A 19,428-nucleotide genomic window follows, 5' to 3' on the forward strand; every position below is an offset into this window, starting at 1 on the left:
CACTTGAGCTGTTTTCAACGAAACGCTTGAAACGGGGGCCCGGCTGCCACCCCTCACCACTGAGAGACCTGCTAGGCCCGGGGTGGAGAGACCGGGAGCCCAGCGCGTTTCCAAGACAAGAAGGCAGCCCTGCGGCGCCGGTCACTGATGTGAGACCCTGCACACCTGTGCGTGCATTACCTCTCTGCCAGCTCCATCCCCTCCGACTATGCAGGCAGCCTCTCTCTCGCCAGCGGAGTTAGGCCAGCACGTTCCCAACAGCAGAGTGACCCGCCGCCGCCACCGCCCCCCCGGCGCGGCCAGCGACCGATCCCGCGGCCTCGGACCCGGCTTTGCGCATGCGGCCGAAGGGCCGGATCGATGTCGGTGGCGCCACCGCGGCTTCCGGGAAGATGGCGACGTGGAGAGCGGTGCTGGTGGCGTCTGCTCGCGCTCCGCTGAGGGGGCGGCTCGCCGGGCTGCGGCTCCCTCGGAACCAGCGGCGCCTACCCAGCTGGAGGGTCGCCGCCGCAGCCGCGGTCTGGGGAGGCACCCTGGCGACGTGTTACAGCGGGCGGACGGGCGTGTTCCCCGTGGTCCTGGCTCAGGTAAAAAGTGGCAGCAGCATCCCCTCTCCAGCAGCCTCGTCTCTCGCCGACGGGCAGGGCCGAGTGGGCCGCGGCGGGGAGCCGGGGCCGGGTGCGGAGGAGTGGGCTGTGGGCGGGCAGGGGTTCGCAGTGGTCAGACCTCGCCTGTCTGAGCTTTGTGAGGCAGGACCTGGCTGTGGGAGCTCTCGTCGCTCAGGTAGCCCAGCAGATACTGCGCGTCCTTGGCCCCTTGCAGCAGCCGGGCTCAGCAATGTGTCAGTCACGCTAGTCCTGCTTCCCCTATTGACAAGAGGTTTGCTGTTTTCTTCCGCGAGAGAAGGCAGGGTTTGCCTTAGCACCCAGCGTTTCCTCTGCTCCCTTTACAGCCCTAGTCGTGCAACCTGATGAACCTGTGTGGTTTGCACAAGCACACGGCCTGTTCAGAGCTCCATGCTTTGCTGGTAACTTTCAGAGGTTGATACTTCCATAATATCTGGTCTGCGCGTCAGATGTTGTTAGTCAGTTGTGCACCTTTTTCCCATTAAAAAAGGAGTATTTTGCAAGAATAGTGCTTTTATATCTCGCACTTTGTTTGAAATGCTTCACACATAACGGGATGATTTTCTCCTAGTACATCCAAAATGCTGTGCTGTGGATGTTTGCATGTAGTTTGCCTTGGAGCATCAGTACACACTTAGAAGGTTATGTTCAAGGGCAGATGCACATTATTTACAAAATAATCTTCCCAAGATCAAAATACAGTTATGCTTCCCAACTGTATTGTTTTTATGGAGGTCGTGAACATTTTTCCGTTCTTCCTTCAGAAGAGTTGTTACTGCCAATTAAAGTTGGTCAGGTATTTCAAGACTGGAAGAACCAAATGTTTTTAGGCCAGAGAGTTTTGGTGGTATGGGGGAAGAGGTCAGCATATGCTTGCAGTACCATTAATCTATTTATGTTTGTGAAATTCTGGAAGTGTTCAACAGTTTATGTGCTTCAGTGTCATGTCTCAACATACTGAATAGGCTGAACTACAGGCATAGATATCAATCTTTATTCTTCAGTCAAGAGCAAGAATAATTGTATTTTTTTATATTGCAGTCTCAGTTGTGGAATTTCTAAGCTGCATCTTCTTAGGAAACTCCATTTTTTAAAAAATAAGCATGTTTCTAAATAGGTTAACTATTACTTCTAATTTCTTGGATAGCATGTTAAAGCTGGTTTTCTGTATACAGGTCATAGTGAGGGAAGGCATCTACTATTTCACTAGTAATCCTACTGGAAGCATATCTTTGTTTTAAAGAGCCAACAGAATATGATTTTATATTCAGTTACATGATTTTTTTGGAAGCATTGTGCTATGTTTAAGAAGTCCTCTTGTTGAGAGCAATTTCACATATGTATGGAACTCTTGCATAAGTAGGTGTATGTGTAGGTATACATAAAAAGTGTTCAATGCAGGAAGTAATCACTTTTTAAAGGGTAGTGAGTGAAGTGATCTAATACTGCTGCTACTGTGTTCATGGAGTAGCTTCCATGAAATGCATGGGTAGTCCTAAAGATACACTTTTGAATGCTCTGGGGAAGTCCAAAAGTCTACAGCTTATTTAATTAATTTTTTGAGTTAATAAATTGCTGGATTCTGACAGTGTTAAGTAGTTTATTCAATTTAAACTTCTTTCTTGTCCAGTAAAATGACTGTTGGAGATGCTGCCATAGTTGCACACAGAAGTTCTCCATATGTCTTGTACTCCATATTGCTGCAATTAATGTATTGAATTTTTTTAAACCACCTAAGAACTGGCTGTGCAGAGTAACACTAAGGCAAATAAAGTGAAAGTGGAAGGAAATGGATTGTAAAAGCTGTCAGGGATAGAGTAACAGAGCTAAAGTAGCAGGCTGTGAGTCATTTAAGTTTAGATGTTCCTTGTAGTTTTTTATTGGCAGAAATAGGAAATACTCAAAAGCAAAACAGAGTGCTGAAACAGGCACATCGCATTCATCTCATGTTTTGAAGTGATATTTGTTCAGTTCAGAGCTTGTGCAGTTAAATGGAGATGCTTTGCACATTCTAACAGTGGATAACTTTACATTCTATTGTTAAGTCCTTTTTGTTATAACCAGTCTTAAACATCCTTGCTTTTGATTTTACTGGCAACCAGTTCTGAACTGGTTGGTTGTGTTGCAGTATGTTATGTAGGGGAAATGTTTGCATCATAGATATGTAATATAGGTTAAAGCAAGTATTTGAAATTAAGCAACATAATTTTCATTATCATTGTGGAATAAAGGAATATGTAGTGGAACTATTTATGCTTATATCTCATTAACCAGGCCTAGTATTTGCTCTTGAGAATGCAATGAGATTATGCTACAGTGCTTCCTGGTTTCCCATCTAAATCTATGGGAATTCATTACTGCAGAATAGGTTGTGATTACTTAAAATACTTGACAAAGTGAAGCTGACAAAGTGGCAATGTACCTCAGTGCTGTAAAGAGCCAACAGAATATTATGTTATCTGATATTTTTCAGCAAAGTCTTCCTTGTAAATACTTGCTGCTTGTTTAGTTTAAGTAGTTGAAATTGATAACTCTATTTAGATTTTCTATTAGTCTCAATAAAACTAGTTTCTATCAAAATAGATTTTTTTCAGCTATTCCTTCTTAGACAACTTTAGAGCTATGATTCGCTATTGAAACTGGCAAACAACACTGTGAAGCTAAAGTTCTGTAAATTCAGTATTTGGTCTTCTTCTAAAGCTTTTAATTATTTTAAAATCAACAACAGATACCTTTGGCACCTAGGATCTTATATCTTTATTTAATCCCAGTCCTCATGTACTGCTGCAGTTGGTTTAATCCCACTCATACTGGTTGTTGGCACTTCTGACTTCTGCTCAGAGTGAATGAAGTCCAGCCTGCCTACAGTCATTGCAGAACCAAAGGTCTTGCAGGTTCAGTTAATCTGTTTTCTTCTTGTGAGTTGTATGGGTAGTATCTGTTTTAATTTGTAGTGGTTTATGTTTGGTTACTGTTTTCTAATATAATTGTTGTTTATTCTGGCAATAAATTTTTGGGTTTGGGAGGTCTTCTAAACTTTTTCTGGCCCAGTTGTTTATCAACATTTTCACTGCCACTGTGTGTTCTGAGAACTTGCATTAAGCAAGTAGCATATTAATAATAAAACTTTCTAAATTTAGTGTAAGATTACCTCAGATGTAATCTTTCATACTGAGTTTCAGTAAGTGCTTTATGAACTTATTTCATTCTGTATTTGCTGATCTACTGTTTAGAAATGTACAACTAATATGTATTGGAATAATTCCTTAGTGCTGATTATAAATCTCTACAAAGATTTTATAGCACAGTTAACATAATCCTTTGTGTTTGTTTTGGTTTTTTTGTTTGTATTTTTTGTTTGTTTGTTTGTTTGTTTATTGATACAATGTTTTAGCTCTACCTGCACTTGTTATGTACCAGTGAAGCTACCCTGATGATATCCTAGACTACGTCAGCCTGTGCTGGGAAAACCTAACTTTTTTTTGGGGGGGGGGGGGGGGGGGGAGGGGAGGGGTGGGATTTTTTTTTTTTTTTTTTACATGAAATGAACTGGTCAGCTTGTATAAAGGGGTTGGCAGTGTGTAAAAGCTTTTGTTCTACCAATACTTTAGAATGAAGATTTATGTTGAATTTCACTTAAAATGTTTTTATTGTTACTCAAACCAACACAGACAGGTTAAAAATTTACAAACTGCACTGCACACTGCAGTTATACTATACAGGCTGCTTTTCTTCATTAGTAGTGTAATTTAAATGCCACAGTGGCATATGGTTTTTAACCTTGATCAGACTTACAGTGTTGTCTACTGTGTCTTTATTATCTTGGAGTTTGCAAGTTGCAATACTAATGTGGCACTATATGGGCTAAAGCTGATGGAATTATTTGGTTAAAGTATGCTGTTTATCACCAGTCAGCTTTGCAGTCAGTTAGGTTCCTTTTATCAAGCTCAAGAATCAAGTGCCTGATTGTCAAAGAGCATGCAAGTGAATTTGGAATGGCACACATTGGGAGGCTGTCTCATTTTATGAGAGTAAATGATTCCTGCCTTCCCACTCCAAAGGAATTTGTAACCTGGGATCATAACATCGATCTTGTATGTCCACAAACTGCAAATGATAAGGAAACTGAGAAGCAGCAGGCTGCCAAAGTCATCGTCTCCTGCCCCTGCTGAGTTTTTTATGGATATGTTTAGTCACTATCTTCAGAAAGAAAACATGATTTGATTCACCACTGAAAAGTTGCCATCCCTGCAGTGTCACATTTTGCTCTCAGTCTAAGTCACTGTTTTCGAAATGAGACTGACTGCAGTTGTCGCTAGCACTTATATGAAGTTATTCGTGTGCAAAGTCTTTTCTGTTTGCTGATAAATACGATTTTTTTTCAGCATTCTTTTTCTGTGGTTATGGGAGCATTTGTTGGTACTTAAAATTTGATATGGTTTGCCTGAGGTAAAGAGGAAAACACCGTTTATTAACAGCATTTTTTGTCCTTGTTGGTACATTCTGTTACATGATTGCAGTGACTTGGTTCTCTATCTTACCTTTTATACTACTGCGGTGTTGCATCAGCAATGTGCTACAGTTCTTACAGATAAGAGAATTCTTGATTCCTGTCCTGGAGGTCTTAAACAAATATTGTATGTTTCACCATTTTCCAATGTTAATGATTCTTAAGCAAAGGTAAAACACACATAGTGGTAACTGTGTGTTATAATGATAAGGAAACTTATTCCAAGCAACTAAAATACTTAATGATTGAAACTAGAGCTTAGATCAGTTTTCCAGGGCTACATGTGTAACCACCAGGAAAAAAATATTTTGTAACTACTGCCTTAACCTATTTAAAGAAACCAAAGTACTGTAAAGAATTCCCTGAACACCTGTTTGGTCAGGGAAGACCTGCTTGGTTCTGCCACTGTGGAAAAGGGAAAATAATATACTTGGAGGACCTCTTTACAATTCCTAGGGCTCTGTAGAACTCAGTGCCACAGTTCATAGGATAATCTAGGGAGAGTGCTTAAATTAAATATAACTTAAGTTTATCAGGAGTTTGGAAGATGTCTCTGGACTCTCAGACTTGGAAGTTGATAAAACTGGTTTATAAAGTTCTGAAGTTCTGTCTGTGTTTCTTGGTGACACTTTGAAATGTGCACTGTGTCTCCAAAGAGATGAGTACTGAGATATAATTGTTTTAGACAAGTTGTGGTGTATTGTGCATGGTTTTCACTCAGGGGAAATTTCCAGCCTAAATCAGTAGATGATTTGCGAAATAGTGTCTAATATAAGCGTGTCACGTGTTAGTTATTAGTAGCTTCTGGCATAAACATGTAAAATACATATGCTTCTAAAACAGATGTAATGAGTGCATGTCAAAACCAACATTTTGTTTAGATCATTTGAAGCGGCAACTTCAGAACAGTGGAAGGAAGAAGTGTGTAGCTGTGGGATTTTGGTGGGTTTTTACACATCTTCTGTATGCGGGACCACTTAATGACTTTGATTATGCTTGCACTACTTTTAGCCCACACTTTCTGACTCTGTATATTTCTGAATATATTTTGTAATAGATAATACTTAGGAAGGCAAGCTGTGCATAATAACTGCATGTGAAAGATTTTTCGTCTTGACAGATAGAAAGTATATATGTGGAATTTGAGTTTGGTCACCAAATATAAAAAAAAATAGTGTATGTCTTTGTAGGAACTATTGAATCTATGAGTTATGTGTAAGCATTTGAAGTTGTGAAGACATTAGAAAATCTTGTTAGAATAGGACTTTTTGTGGGGGTCTCTTTGCAATCTTGTTTTAAAAGCCTGGTTCATGCTGAGGAAAGAACATTGCTATTAAGATTGTTTTGATAAATATAGAACCTGGAGTGAAATTGCATAAGGATTTGTAATCATATATGGAATCGCCTTGAGGGAGGACTATGGTTCTAAAATAAAACCAGAAAAAATACATGCAGTCTAATCTGAGAAATATACAGGAAGATTCTTGTTCTTACTCTGTCATAAAAAGAAAAAAAATTGTCCACTTTTGTTGGATCAAAAATCCTAAAATAGATTTTGTATCTTAAGTAATATTTAAAAGTGTTTATGTCTAAGTCTTTATTCTATTAGAAATTAATTGAGAATGCAGCTGTAGCAGCGCATGCAGCAGATACTAGGATGCTCACAAAGTAAAATTAAGCATGTATAAAATAAAAGTCTACAGCGTAATGCTTTAACAGGCTTTTGAAACTTAATGCAAATGTTTTTAATCCACATCAAACATGCGACTCGGTGATAGCTTGCAGACCTCAGAGAAGCCTTATATTTGAGTTCAGCTGGTGCAAACCTGCCCACATGGTCACATCATTAATGCTTAAAATCTGTGTATTAAAACAAGACTATGTAAAAATCATTAAAATTACTTTGCTGTTGTAGGTTGGAGAATCTTTAAGGGCTATATTTTTGGGTGGTTTTTTTTAAACCTATCCCCTGCTTTACCTTGTCTCATCCTTAAAATGTTGTCTTTAAATTTTCTTGCATCTTGTTTTGCTGCTGACGGTTGTTCTGTCTGTGTGGCAGAACACATTATGCTGTATGGAGCAGACCAGGGTGCAGTGCATGGAGCCAGGCAGTGATCCCCTGCACAGCCTTGGATTTCTGTCCTGATTGTAGACACACATGGAAAGGTGTTAGAGATTCCTCACTGCATCTTCAGGTTGGGACCTTGAACCATCTGCCAGATGATGCCTTCAAATCTTCTTCCCACTGAAGAATCTGCAAAACTGGCAGCCTTTGGGGGATGCAGTTTGATTCAAGGTGCCTTGAACCCATGATGTTTTTTTACTGAGGTGCAGTGAGCAGTAGCCATGTGGTGGCATCCCTCGGCCAACTCCATGGTTTACATCCTGCTGTTTCTTCACTGCTATTTTTACTGTCTCAATAAATATTACAAAAAGTGTTATCTTAGGTCACGACAAGGCAGTCAGCTCTGTAGGTAGATGCATTACATGCTGCCTGGTTTTGAGCGGGAAATGGGTAGTCAATTTTTGATTACATGACTGAGATATTGATAGTCTATGGCTACAAAAGAGACAGTTAAACACAGTTCATGCATATATCTTCTAACTCTGGTATATCATATGAATACATTCCTGTTAAGTTTTTTCATTACCATCCTTCTTAGAAGCAAATTGAAGTATGACAATATAATTGGTTTGGTTCTGTGCATTTAAATGCCTTCATAATATTGTTGCCTCCTGATTCATCTAAAATTAATGGGTTTCAATTAACAGTCCCAAAATATTATGAAAATTCAAAAATGCGTTTTTAAACATTTGTCCACTTCTTAGGCATCAATAAACATGAATCTCCCCTGCAAGAAGAGCCCTTTGGAATTAGATTGCCAGGTCAACCTACCCTGATCTTTTTTTTTTCTTTTTCCTAAATATACTTCAGTATTTCTGAAACTATTCCTCTTGTGCAGCCAACCAGGGTAACCTTAGCTACCTCTTGTTTAATTCTGTATTTCACTGTGTTATGGAAATACTGTATGTATCAGGTATCCAGCAAGCAGTCTAAATCAATAACTGAGATATTAAATATATCACAAACATCATTCTCAGCATTGGTGACATACGGACATTGTCATGTTATATGCCTAAAATAGAATGTGGTATTGAGAGTATGGAATCTGTAGGACCATGATGTTATAATTAATTATAGACTTAAATATTACTTATGGATGTGCATTTGTTTCTAAACTTTAAATATACACTATCCCTGTCAGCTTTTTGAATTGAGATATTTATATCCTGAAATTTTTGGCTTTGAAAATATTTACGTTTATTCCCTTCTCTATGTGCATGGAGATTCTTCGTGCAGGTGTCTTCATTGATACTAAACCAACATGATGTCAAATGTAGTCTTAGTTAAATTTTAACCTTGACCCCTATCTTTCATCTGACCTGTCACCTTTTGCTTGAATTCACTCTTCTTATATGACTTCAGTGATTAAATAAAATCTAATTAACATTCTTTGTAGGCATTTTGATACATGTGGACAGATGGGGTGAGTGAAGCTGCATGGTTTTGTTGTGGTTTTAGTTATTGTTTTAATTGCAGTGTAATAAATGGTTGGTGTTTAAGAGTCTTTGGCTGTTTATGTTAGTGGACAAACATAGACAGATAATAATTTGCCTGAAAATCAAAAGAATACTCTTTTGAGTAGAAATAATTGCCCAAAATAATATTCTGATTTTTGAAAAAGATCCACAAAGATCCCAGAGAAGATCTGTTATTTATTTACTGGGGATATGAGACTTTTTCTCCAGTAAATAATCTAGGTGGTTTCAAACAGATATCATAATGTATCTTTTTTTATCTGGTTGCTTAGATGGAAGTTCTGGGTTGTTTTGTTTTATAAACAAAAAACAAAAACAACCAAACAAAACAAAAACTTTGAACAGAACAGTAATTAGTCTTTTTTAATGAGAAATAATATGTTGTGTACAAGCAGTAACATCTATTCTCCCATTGCTGCTGTTTTGTACTGTTTTTCAAATGTGTTTGCTGGACTAGCACAATTGCTCTGTATTACATGTCCTTGCAGACATTTGTGTAAAGACTGTGGCTGGCTGAATGTGGCTATTCATAACAAGCCGGTCAGCATCTTGGAAATATAAGGTAACCAGAAAAAGAAATAACTTCGAATCTACTTTAATTTGTGCTGTGAAGAAAATTTAATACCCACTTCACTGGTGATAGCTGTAACAATAGCACTAGGTCTGTTTATTCCGTCTCCTGTTTTCTGCATTGGGTACTTTTAGGTCACTAAATTTTGATACATTGTAATGTTGTCTAAATGACAGATGAAACTGTGAAATGCTCATTCAGAATACATGTAGCAGGCTATATTTCCTTACTGCTACTCCTGAAGGTTTTTACTAGACTGAACTGAAAGACAAGAGGGGGGAGTCTTGTCAGCTTTAAACACCAAACATCATTTAAAGTAGTTCCTCAAGGTGTTTGTGTCCCTTTCAGGATAGGAGAAATTTCAAGAGTGACTGTCCTGCGCTGTTGGAGTCTATAAAAAGCAGTTACAGCAGATGTAGCTAGTAAATATTATCTTATCAGCCCTGATACCTTCCCTGCTCTTTTGCTAAACGAGTGGAGAAACTCCTTTGCCTGCAAAACCTGCAGAGACTAAATCTAGCATATATAAAAAATTTATATGAAATGAAGGAAATCAGTGTTGACAGAAATACCTTTTCTTTAATCTTGCCTTTCTTTTTTTAAAGTAAGCATTTTATTTTATAAGGTGTATTACTTGAGATGCTGCCACATTATATTGATAATCTATTACTAAATTATAATGCAATATTAAAATACATTGAACTGCATGTCAAGTTATAGCTTTACATACATATACATATCTATAATGTGAATTTATACTTTATATATTAGTAAGTATATAGTAGTATGCATATATATAAACTACACATGCAGACTGTGTGAATGCAGTTAAAAAAAAAATAAATACTGTGTTAATAATAAAGTTATGGCATTTATTTTAAACATCTCTAATCTATCTAAATTGTCAGATGTGCCAGGAATTTAAAGGATGAATTCTGCCTGAAGTTCCATCAAAGGCTCCTTCTGGTGGCCCTGTGAGAGGCAGAGGGCTGTGGGCTGCCAAGTCAGGCTGGGCTCTGAACTTGACTTTGTGCACATGCCAGTGTGAAATCTTGCCAAAGAGAAAAGTGGAAAGTTCTGTACTGTCATATTGCTCACTGTGGTGAAATGGATTTGGTAATTGTATTATATTCTCTCAAAATTGTCAAAGTGAACTTTGTTTTTCAGTGCAGAAGTCTTCATGGTTACATATTGACCATGTTATTTGACCACCTGCTTCTCCTTTTCTAAAACTTTGAAAATTATAAGGCACCAGATCTTAATGCCATAACTAACAGAAGAATTAGTTTGGGGCTACAGTACAGCTTTTGTACTAGTTCTCACTAGGTTTGTTTTTGAAGCAACTGTGGACTTCTTTGGTAGTTTGATGTTTTTAAGGAAGTGCAAAATCAAAATGATACTTAGCTTGGAGACTAATATAATGCTTTTTACCTTTACTTTGTAACCTTAAATAGTCTGAATGCAAAGTGATCTAGTGGTCTCAGTAGTCTGGAATTGTCACAAAATGAAATGTTTTCCCTTGCTCATTTTTGTGAGGGGAACACATTAGAATATGGTTCTTAGGAATGCAGTAAAGTTGATTGATAAAACATCTGGCACCCTTTTGTACTGAAAAATATGCTTGATGGTCCTAGGCATAAGGGAATACAGCAGTATCACTGATGTAATTGGGAATAATAATAAGAAATGACAGGCTTCTGCTGAAGATGTGAAATAGCAGGAATAAACATTGTAATCTCCAAAAGACAAAAAACAACACCACAAAACGTGCATCAATTTGAAACCAGTGTATCCCGGAGCAATTTAGATTGCTTTTACCTAATGTAAAGCAGTAATACGAAATTTGTACTTTCCAGTAGGGAGATGAATGAGGAGAACTGGTACTTGGTTTAGTTGTTCACATTAGATGGACTTCTGGTTCTTAATGCATAACTGTTCTTTGTGAGATGCATCTCAACTGAAGAGTAGCTTTTCTGCTTTTTGCAGTGAGCTGTCATGGTTTAACCTAAGCCAGCAGCTAAGCACCATACAGCTGCTTGCTCACTCCCACCCAGTGGGACTTGTGAGAGAATTGGAAGAGTGTAGAAGTGAGCAAGACGTGAGAAGATTTGTGGGTTGAGATAACAACAGTTTAATAGACAAAGCAAAAAGCCACACACAAGCAAAGCAAAACAGGGAATTCATTCATTCCTTTCCTATCAGTTCCTCAATCTCCTGGAAAGCAGGGCTCCATCCTGCGTAACAGTTACTTTGTTTTGGTGTAGAGTAGCCATATAGAAAACGTGGACATGGTCACATGTTCTAGTAAATTTACAGTCAGAGAAATGTAACCTTTCATATTCTGATTCTACAGAAATCCTGTGGCTAGGTGAGGGATGTTTGTCAGCACATGAGGAACAACTGAGCGATGGAAATAGAGCTACTTAAACAATATGCAGATTCCATTGATGCCCAGTTGGATGAGCTCTACAATATGCAGATGCTTTTCTTGTGCTGTGACTTATTTTGTCTGAAATTATTTTCTTCTAACCCTCGAGCAGATTATCTAGCAGTGCATGCTGCTATTTATTCTTTACTTAAGTGGTTTTTTTAAGCTCTGCGAACTCTTTTCATTTGCGTGTAGCCAGACCTTCCCATATGGAAAGTTCTCAGTAAAATCTTAAAATATGTTGGGATTAATTTATAATAGCTAACCATGCTTTATTTTGTGATATACAGTTAAAATGTGTATTATAATTTACCAAAGTAATTTTCTGTATTATATCAGAGCTGGATATTTTTTTTATATAGCTTGGTGGTTGTTGCATGTGTGTGTGTTACTAGTGCAGTATTTCTCCTTCTAGGAAAGGATGGTTGTTCATTTTTTCACATAGGGCTGTGGTTAAGCACTTCCGTAAAGAAATTTGTGCTTGCCTTTCTTGAGCTCTCTCAACTTTCTTGACAAAGAATACTGAAGACCTAAAAATTATAAGTAACAGAATTTAGACTGTGACCTTGGGAAGGACTCAACATGGAAAACAAAATGAGTAAAAGCTAATGAAAATCTTATGTTTCTGGATATTTTTTAAATCTATTCAAACTTTGTATTTTCAACTTAGCTGAAGAACCATCATGGGCAATAAACAGCATAAAGTGTATAAAATTACTTTTCCTAGAACACAGTGTTTCTTTTTTTCTGAATATGCCCGTTGTATGGAATGTTCTTACTTAGTCTCCCAGAAAAACATTGTAGGAAATTGCTGACATACTTTTTTCCCAGCTGCTGTTAGATTTGGAAAACTGACAATGTCATATTTCCAAATGGTATTTGATTGTTATTCTTCAGTTTTATTTTCTTACTTCTCTTCAGCCTCAAGTGTGAAAAATATAAAGAAAAATGGAAAGATTCAGGTGCACCAGAAGTACTGCATGTGTTAATTGAGCAGACTTTGAATGAATACCAGATTCTTTATGTGAACACGTCTGTAAAAACTAATGCACTTTCACTGTTAATGTGCCATCTGCTTAGTGTATGTTTATCATGGGTACCTCATTTTCTAATTTGGACTGAAGAGGTTTCCCCACAGTATGGCTTCTGAAATGACAGCAATGTAATCAAGATGCATTGAAAAAAAAAAAATTGCAATTCATAGTCAGATTCCTTGGTGTAAAACTCTCAAAGCAGTATATAATGTCTCACTGCAGATAGCTTTTTCTATGCAGTGCACACTCATTCTCTGTGGCAGTGGCAGGAAGTACCACTTCTAGTATTGCAGAGTACTCATACAGACAGCAAACAGGGAGTGATTATCCCGAGAGTCATCACATGGATGAATCCTTTGAGGGAAGCATTTGTGAGACTGTAGTTGTGGGAGTAATAGGGCATCTTTCTTGTTCCTTCATCCTCTACTTGTTAATTAGATCTTTGGCGGGTCTGGGAGCCTTCACTGCGGAAACTCTTCCTTACAGCAAACACTGCTGCATGAAGTTGTGCAGACTGTCCTGGGTGTTCTCTCTTTTGCATAACCTGCAAGTTACATCACTCTCTATTCATCACTTCCAGGACCAGCAGACTCCATGTGAGGGACTGCTCTGCACTGCCACTTGCCAGCAGGAAGCAATGCTTGCTTCTGCTTCCTCCATTGCTGAAGCAGAAAGGCTGGACTGGGCTTGGCTTTGAATACAGAGTTAGAAGTTGGCAGTTAATGGGAAGTAGACAGAGTGGCTCTGGGCCAGGCTTTGTAGAGATTAAATTCTGGATGTGGTGTTAATATGATGGAATCAGACCCTTCCATATGGTTCAGTAGAGCATGTGTGATCACATATCACCTCTATAAATTCCTGTTATGTACATCTGCTTCTGACCATCAGAAATACCCAGTTGATCTGACTAGAGCACCACAAATGGATTTAGAAATTGCTAGTAGTTCTTTGAAGTGTGTTGCACTTCATGCATACAGTGTTCCTTGTCATCCTGGAGGTCATATCTGACTGTTATTTTGTTATTTCAGACATAGAGATGGTCAAGTTTCCCATCACTGCATGCCTGAGGGATGCTTCTAACCCATTTAGTGTCCCTGTGAATGTGTTTGGCAAAACAAAGTTGATAGTGCCGATAGTCTTTATTAGACCAGCTGCTGTAACTGGGAAAATTGCATAAGCTTTCGGTCACTACACCATGCTGTAGACTGTATCTTCTCTGTCAGTACATTTTGAATAGACAGTTAATGAGCAACTGATGATGACCAGGTTATGATGAGGTAACCATGAGACAACAGTGATGTGCTTTTGGTTGTGGATAGGGTAGTGGATAGTATCCAGTATATGTGGATAGTATCCTGGAGGCCATACTTTGCAAAAAAGCAGAGAACAGAATTTGAAGTTAGCATGCTGGCAAAGCTTGTGCCTGTATATCAGCTGAATAATTTTTCATACTGGGATATTTTGCTGAATATGAGAAACTTATACCATAGGCAGTTCATAAAAGCAGTTCTTCTGCTTTTGCAATAAAAATGTCCTTAATTCAGTTTTGGTCCTGAAATATTTCTACTTAATATAATACTTTTATAGTAGGGTAAGGAGGGGAGAGGAAGTGGATCTGCTCTCCCCTTAGAATTTGCTCTACTGTATTTTTGGAACTGATTATATGCATAAGGCACTTTGGAAAGCACCCTGTGTTATTGTAGTTGTCTCAAGAAATGTTAGTTTATGTAATATATGCAATAGCATAATTAATTTCTCATTATTCATAAAATAAGTGTCCATGAAATGTCTGACATTCAAAGACATTAAATTTCTGTTTTATATTGTAGGTAAATAGCTTATAAATATATAACCAACCTGTTAATGGTAAAACAATGTTTTGACAAGAGACTAAGTTGCACTTCATAGTAGAGTGATGCAGTGGTCATAAGTGTTCAGAAATCATAAATCAAGCCTTAAAATTGAACTGGCTGAAAATGTAAGGATTTTGTTTAAGATCATGTGGATTCTTTTTACCAGTTTTGAATGTCCGGGTTAGAAACTTCTGAACTGAATGTGCTAGAAGTTTTTCAGTGAAAGCTGAGATACTTTCTCAGTATTATGAGCAGTAATGTGACTTTAATGATATTGAATGATTTGCTAATATTCATAGAATCATAGAATAGTTAGGGTTGGAAAGGACCTTAAGATCATCTAGTTCCAACCCCCACTGCCATGGGCGGGGACACCTCACACTAAACCATGTCACCCAAGGCTCTGTCCAACCTGGCCTTGAACACTGCCAGTGATGGAGTATTCCCAACCTCCCTGGGCAACCCATTCCAGTGCCTCACCACCCTTACAGTAAAGATTCATGATGAATCTCGTGGTAAGAAATTTTATTGAAATGCCAAGTTGCACTACTTACCACAGTGAAAAACGAACCTGTAATATTAGAAAAAGGGCTGTAAAAACCTGATGACTTATTTCATCTTGTGGAATTCATATTTAAATTTCTTCTTTCCTTACAGTGTGTTTGCTCTGTATAGCTTATTTTCTTGGTTTGCGGAGTTGAGGGCTAGTGACCTTTGAGATTTCTCCAGACTGAAATGGGGAATGGATCACTTCCCACATTTTAAAAGCTAGAGAAAATTGTAAATTTAAAGAAGAAAGGGGGGATAAAGTGGTAGGGAAGTTTTCATTACATGGAAATAATTTACCTAGCTATTATAAACTTGGATTATCTTTGTGTCAGTTGTTTCTTATACAGCGCCTTGTATGCTGAGATTGTTGTTAATGACAGGGTCTCATGCACTGCAGCAAGCAGATACGTGAGCCATGAAGCCTGGACTGGGTTTTGCTGGGGGAGTAAAAGCTTCCCCCTTTTTTTGTGGGTGTGTTGGCAGGTAGTGTTGCAATTTAGTTTTTGCTTCTCGTTATCAGCATGGGAATAGCTGTGTTCATTGTGCCAGGTTTGGTATGGAATTTTAGCAGCCTTCTGTTAAAAGTCACAAGGCCACACTTGAGCATAACAACTATGCTAGGAAGTCCTGGGCATCTGCATTTGTGTACAGAAAGCCTCAGATTTTCCTGTAGTAGCAAATTTGCTGGAGAGTTGGCAGAAGTTTTTTTTCAATTAGGTTGTGTTTTTTTTTTTCCCACTGAAAACAAAGAAGGTGGTTGTAGTCTGCAATGTTAAGAATATGTCTGTTTTGACAGTATTATGTAGATTTCTACTGCTTAAGTCAGTAATAGAGTGTGTTTAATTAGTAAAAGTATTTAAATTGTTATGGTATTGTTTATCTGTGATAAAAATATGAACCTTTTAGGGCCAGAGCGAAAGAGAGGCACAGAATTTAGAAGGTATACTGTTCCTCAACTTGATTGGGATATAACTAGGTATAGCAAGTACTTACAACTGAAGCAAAACCAAATCACTTTTGAAAGGAAACGTATCATCAGTTTTTCTCTATTCTCTCAGTTTACAAAGAACTTCCTAAAGGACTATGTTTTGAGTTTGGTTTTGTTGTTTTTTTTTTTCCTGAGACTTGGAGTCAAAATAGTTGATTTTATGAGTCAAAATAACTGTTTTTATGGAGTGTTTAAAAGGTTCACATATGGATAACTTGGTATTCAAGTACAGTTGGTTTAGTGTAACTTGTGTGTGAACTGTATCATTAGTTTAATTGGCTTGTTTTAAAAACAGTATTAGATTAGAGTTGGAAAGATAACGCGGTAGTTTACCAAGTGTTAAACTGGGTTTAAAATCCTTCTTAATGGTATAGCCTGAAGTGTGTATCTCAGTTGTGTTAAAGATACTGAAGTTAAAAATAAAGGGGAGGAGGAAAGGCATATCTGTGGTGTCAGCGAGGCATGTGGTAAGCTGATGTATAAAGGGAAGGTAATGGATCTGCTTGGATTCCAGCCAGCGGTGCCGGACGTGGGCATTCTGCCGAGGCACATTCCGGGGCATTAAGTGCAATCCCTTCCCTGAGCTTACTGAGCCTTTTGCGTAATTCATCTTCCTTGCAGTACACTCTGCCAGGGTCTGGGCATACAGCTTGGGTAGTTTCATTACCACTGCAACTTCTCAGTAGGTAGTTTTTCAACGAGGGCAGTATTTGACTTCTGAACACTCAGACATGAGTAGCTTTGTTTGAATCTCCTGTACAGGCACTATCTTGCAGCTTGCTGTTTCTTTGAATAGGGTATTAGAATCTTGTTTCTGTTCTAAATTTCTGGTTGTAAGCAAATCATCTTAAGAAGATGGCTTTTTAACCTACTTTTTTTTTCCTTAATGCATAAGCGCCGTTGGTGTTGGCATGCAAAATTAAGTGGTGATATTTCGTTTTAACCTCTGTCATGTTATCAACTTAATCTGCTACTACAGCTGTTTGCTATCTTATAGCTACACTGGAGGGGAAAAAAAAAATTTGTGAGCAGAAAGAGGAAGAACGAAAGGAAAAAGTTATTATTCATCAATGAAAGTTGCCTTTCACTGTATATTTCAACAAGTAATCATGCGCTGCAGTAAACCTCACTCCCTGAAGGTATGCAAGATCAAAGTTTACATCCTACAACCTGTGGGAAGCATCATTGCCATTTTCCCCATCAGCCTAATTTTCCATCTTTTCCCATTTTCTTGGCCATTTAAAAGCCAGATGAATTGTGCATACAACTCTGTTATGTCTCCTAGAGTAAAAACTTTAAAGACCTTCAGAAATGCTTGCAGGGTTGGCCTCCTGTTCCTTCCTATGCTCAGAGGGATGGGTTACCTCAGATCTCCCAATGAGAAGCATACACCATTTTGTGAAAATAGTTCTTCCAAGGTTGCCTTAGAAGGATTATTTGGCCACTTGTTTGGGCAGAATGACCAGTGTGAGCCTGAACGTAGAGGCTCTAGCTTTGCATGTTTGATTGTGCGCAACCCAATTATGAAAAAAGAAATATGAGAGCATTTAATAAAATATAAATGTTTATAATAGCTTTTAATACAAACTTTTATGCTAACAGCTATAATTACTTTTCATTGTTACTGAAAAGCTCTTTTGTAACAAGAAGTTACAGATAAATATTTAATGTCAAACTGGGATGAGATTAATCAAAAGATATTAATATGCCCAAGGTAACTGTGACCTGCACTTCATTGAGATGCTGTGCCTTGAAAACATAGAATTACCTGCATTTTTAGCATGAGTTTCCATACTCACTGTTAAAGAGCCTAATGGTCAAAATCTATTTTTAAAGTAGCTTGTTTTTCTGACATGCTGATAGCAATTAATCCTGATTCAAAGATGTATTATTACAAGCTAAGGTTGTTAAACTGTTTGGTTTACCTTTCATTTCTCCTGCCTTCTTAGAAAATCTTCCTACTTTAAATGCTATGTAATATTTCTAATTGTGGATGCAAAGAACTAGAATAACTGGAAAGCATATAGGAAGAGATGGCATTTTCCTCCTGTGCCTTTGGGAATGTAGTGCACTGACATCTGTCCTCCATTCCCACAGCCTTTCTCAAAAAGAAGTCGAGGTCCAAAAAAGTTGTGTTTAATTTGATGCTGTCATTTAACATTCTCTATGCTTCTGGAACAAAGCTATTTACGTGTGGGACCTAAATAGCTGTTCACAGCTGCTGCCAGTTTATGCGCTGGTGATGGTTATAGCTCCTCACCCTAACACTGGAGAGACTTCTTTTAAATATAGTATTTTGATGAACACTGTGTTTTGTGGTTAGAGCCCTTGTCTAACCCTGTTCGTGTTTCATGTTTAGGAGAGCTGGCATTAAGCTCATCTCTGTTAAATATGGGGAAACCAAAAGCACTTGAGAAGACAAACAGTTCTGAAGAACAAATAGATGTAATTCAGCAATATGCCTTATACTAAGTAGTCTATTGTTCAAATGTGAGAGTTGTGCTTCATTTTTGGCAAGTTCCTCTGGTTCTGATACAAGGCAATTTTTGTTATTGTAGTTGAACTACTCAGTGCCAGTAGTTTGACTGTACTTTTCTGGTAGCTTTTACTGAGCTTTCCCAAGCATTTAGAGCGTTGGGTATCTAAAGAGAAATTAATACGAAGCTCAAGCAAAGGCAGTTTTGTTTGCATTGAGAGACAATAAAAGGAACACTGAGAAATAGCTTGTCATCTCTTTCTCAACGCTGTTATCTATTCATTCCATAATCCTATCAAAATAAAGATAATAAATATCTGAATCTTATGTTGGTGCTCTAGCATAGTGTAGCATGGGAAAATGGCCCGCTGGAACTTCTGACCTGTTTTTCTTCTTAGGTAAGAATTTTCTAATTCTTTATTCTAGTTCACTTTTATGTTGCCTTTGTCTTACCTCTAAAGAATGTCCTCAGCCACCTTCTGGCTTTGAACTTCCAGTTTGTCTTTGTGCATTTTGATTTTAAAACATTTATTTGGGGAAGAATAAAACTAAAAAATAACTATGACAAGGGAGTTAGAGACAATGGAATTTGCAGGTAAGTTGTATAGACATTGCTGTACCAACAGCAGTGTAGCATTATGTGATTTACAGGGCAGAGGATATACAGCATCATAATATTCAAACTTCTTTTATGATAAAATGAATAATGAGCACTTGTGTGCAAAGTATTAATTGGAAAGGAATGCTGGTTTTTAAGAGTTATTTTGTGTTGACATTGAAAGTAATTATATAT

At 37.9% G+C, this 19,428-nt stretch overlaps 1 protein-coding gene across 2 annotated transcripts in view; it reads left to right on the forward strand.

The window, feature by feature from the left end:
- Nucleotides 1–318: 318 nt before the first annotated feature.
- The window catches only part of MICU2 (mitochondrial calcium uptake 2), a 143,263-nt gene continuing 124,153 nt past the window's right edge, over nucleotides 319–19,428 (forward strand). For both annotated transcript variants that reach the window (XM_061457666.1, XM_061457667.1), the window contains exon 1: nucleotides 319–587. In XM_061457666.1, the coding sequence (XP_061313650.1) occupies nucleotides 339–587 (249 nt within the window). In that variant the 5' untranslated portion in view covers nucleotides 319–338. The remainder of the gene's footprint in view (nucleotides 588–19,428) is intronic.

The sequence above is a fragment of the Pezoporus flaviventris genome, unplaced genomic scaffold (genome assembly GCF_033815535.1).
Source record: "Pezoporus flaviventris isolate CSIRO_AGI_PZ_B2104156 unplaced genomic scaffold, CSIRO_AGI_Pfla_v1 ptg000025l, whole genome shotgun sequence".
Lineage (NCBI taxonomy): Eukaryota > Metazoa > Chordata > Aves > Psittaciformes > Psittacidae > Pezoporus > Pezoporus flaviventris.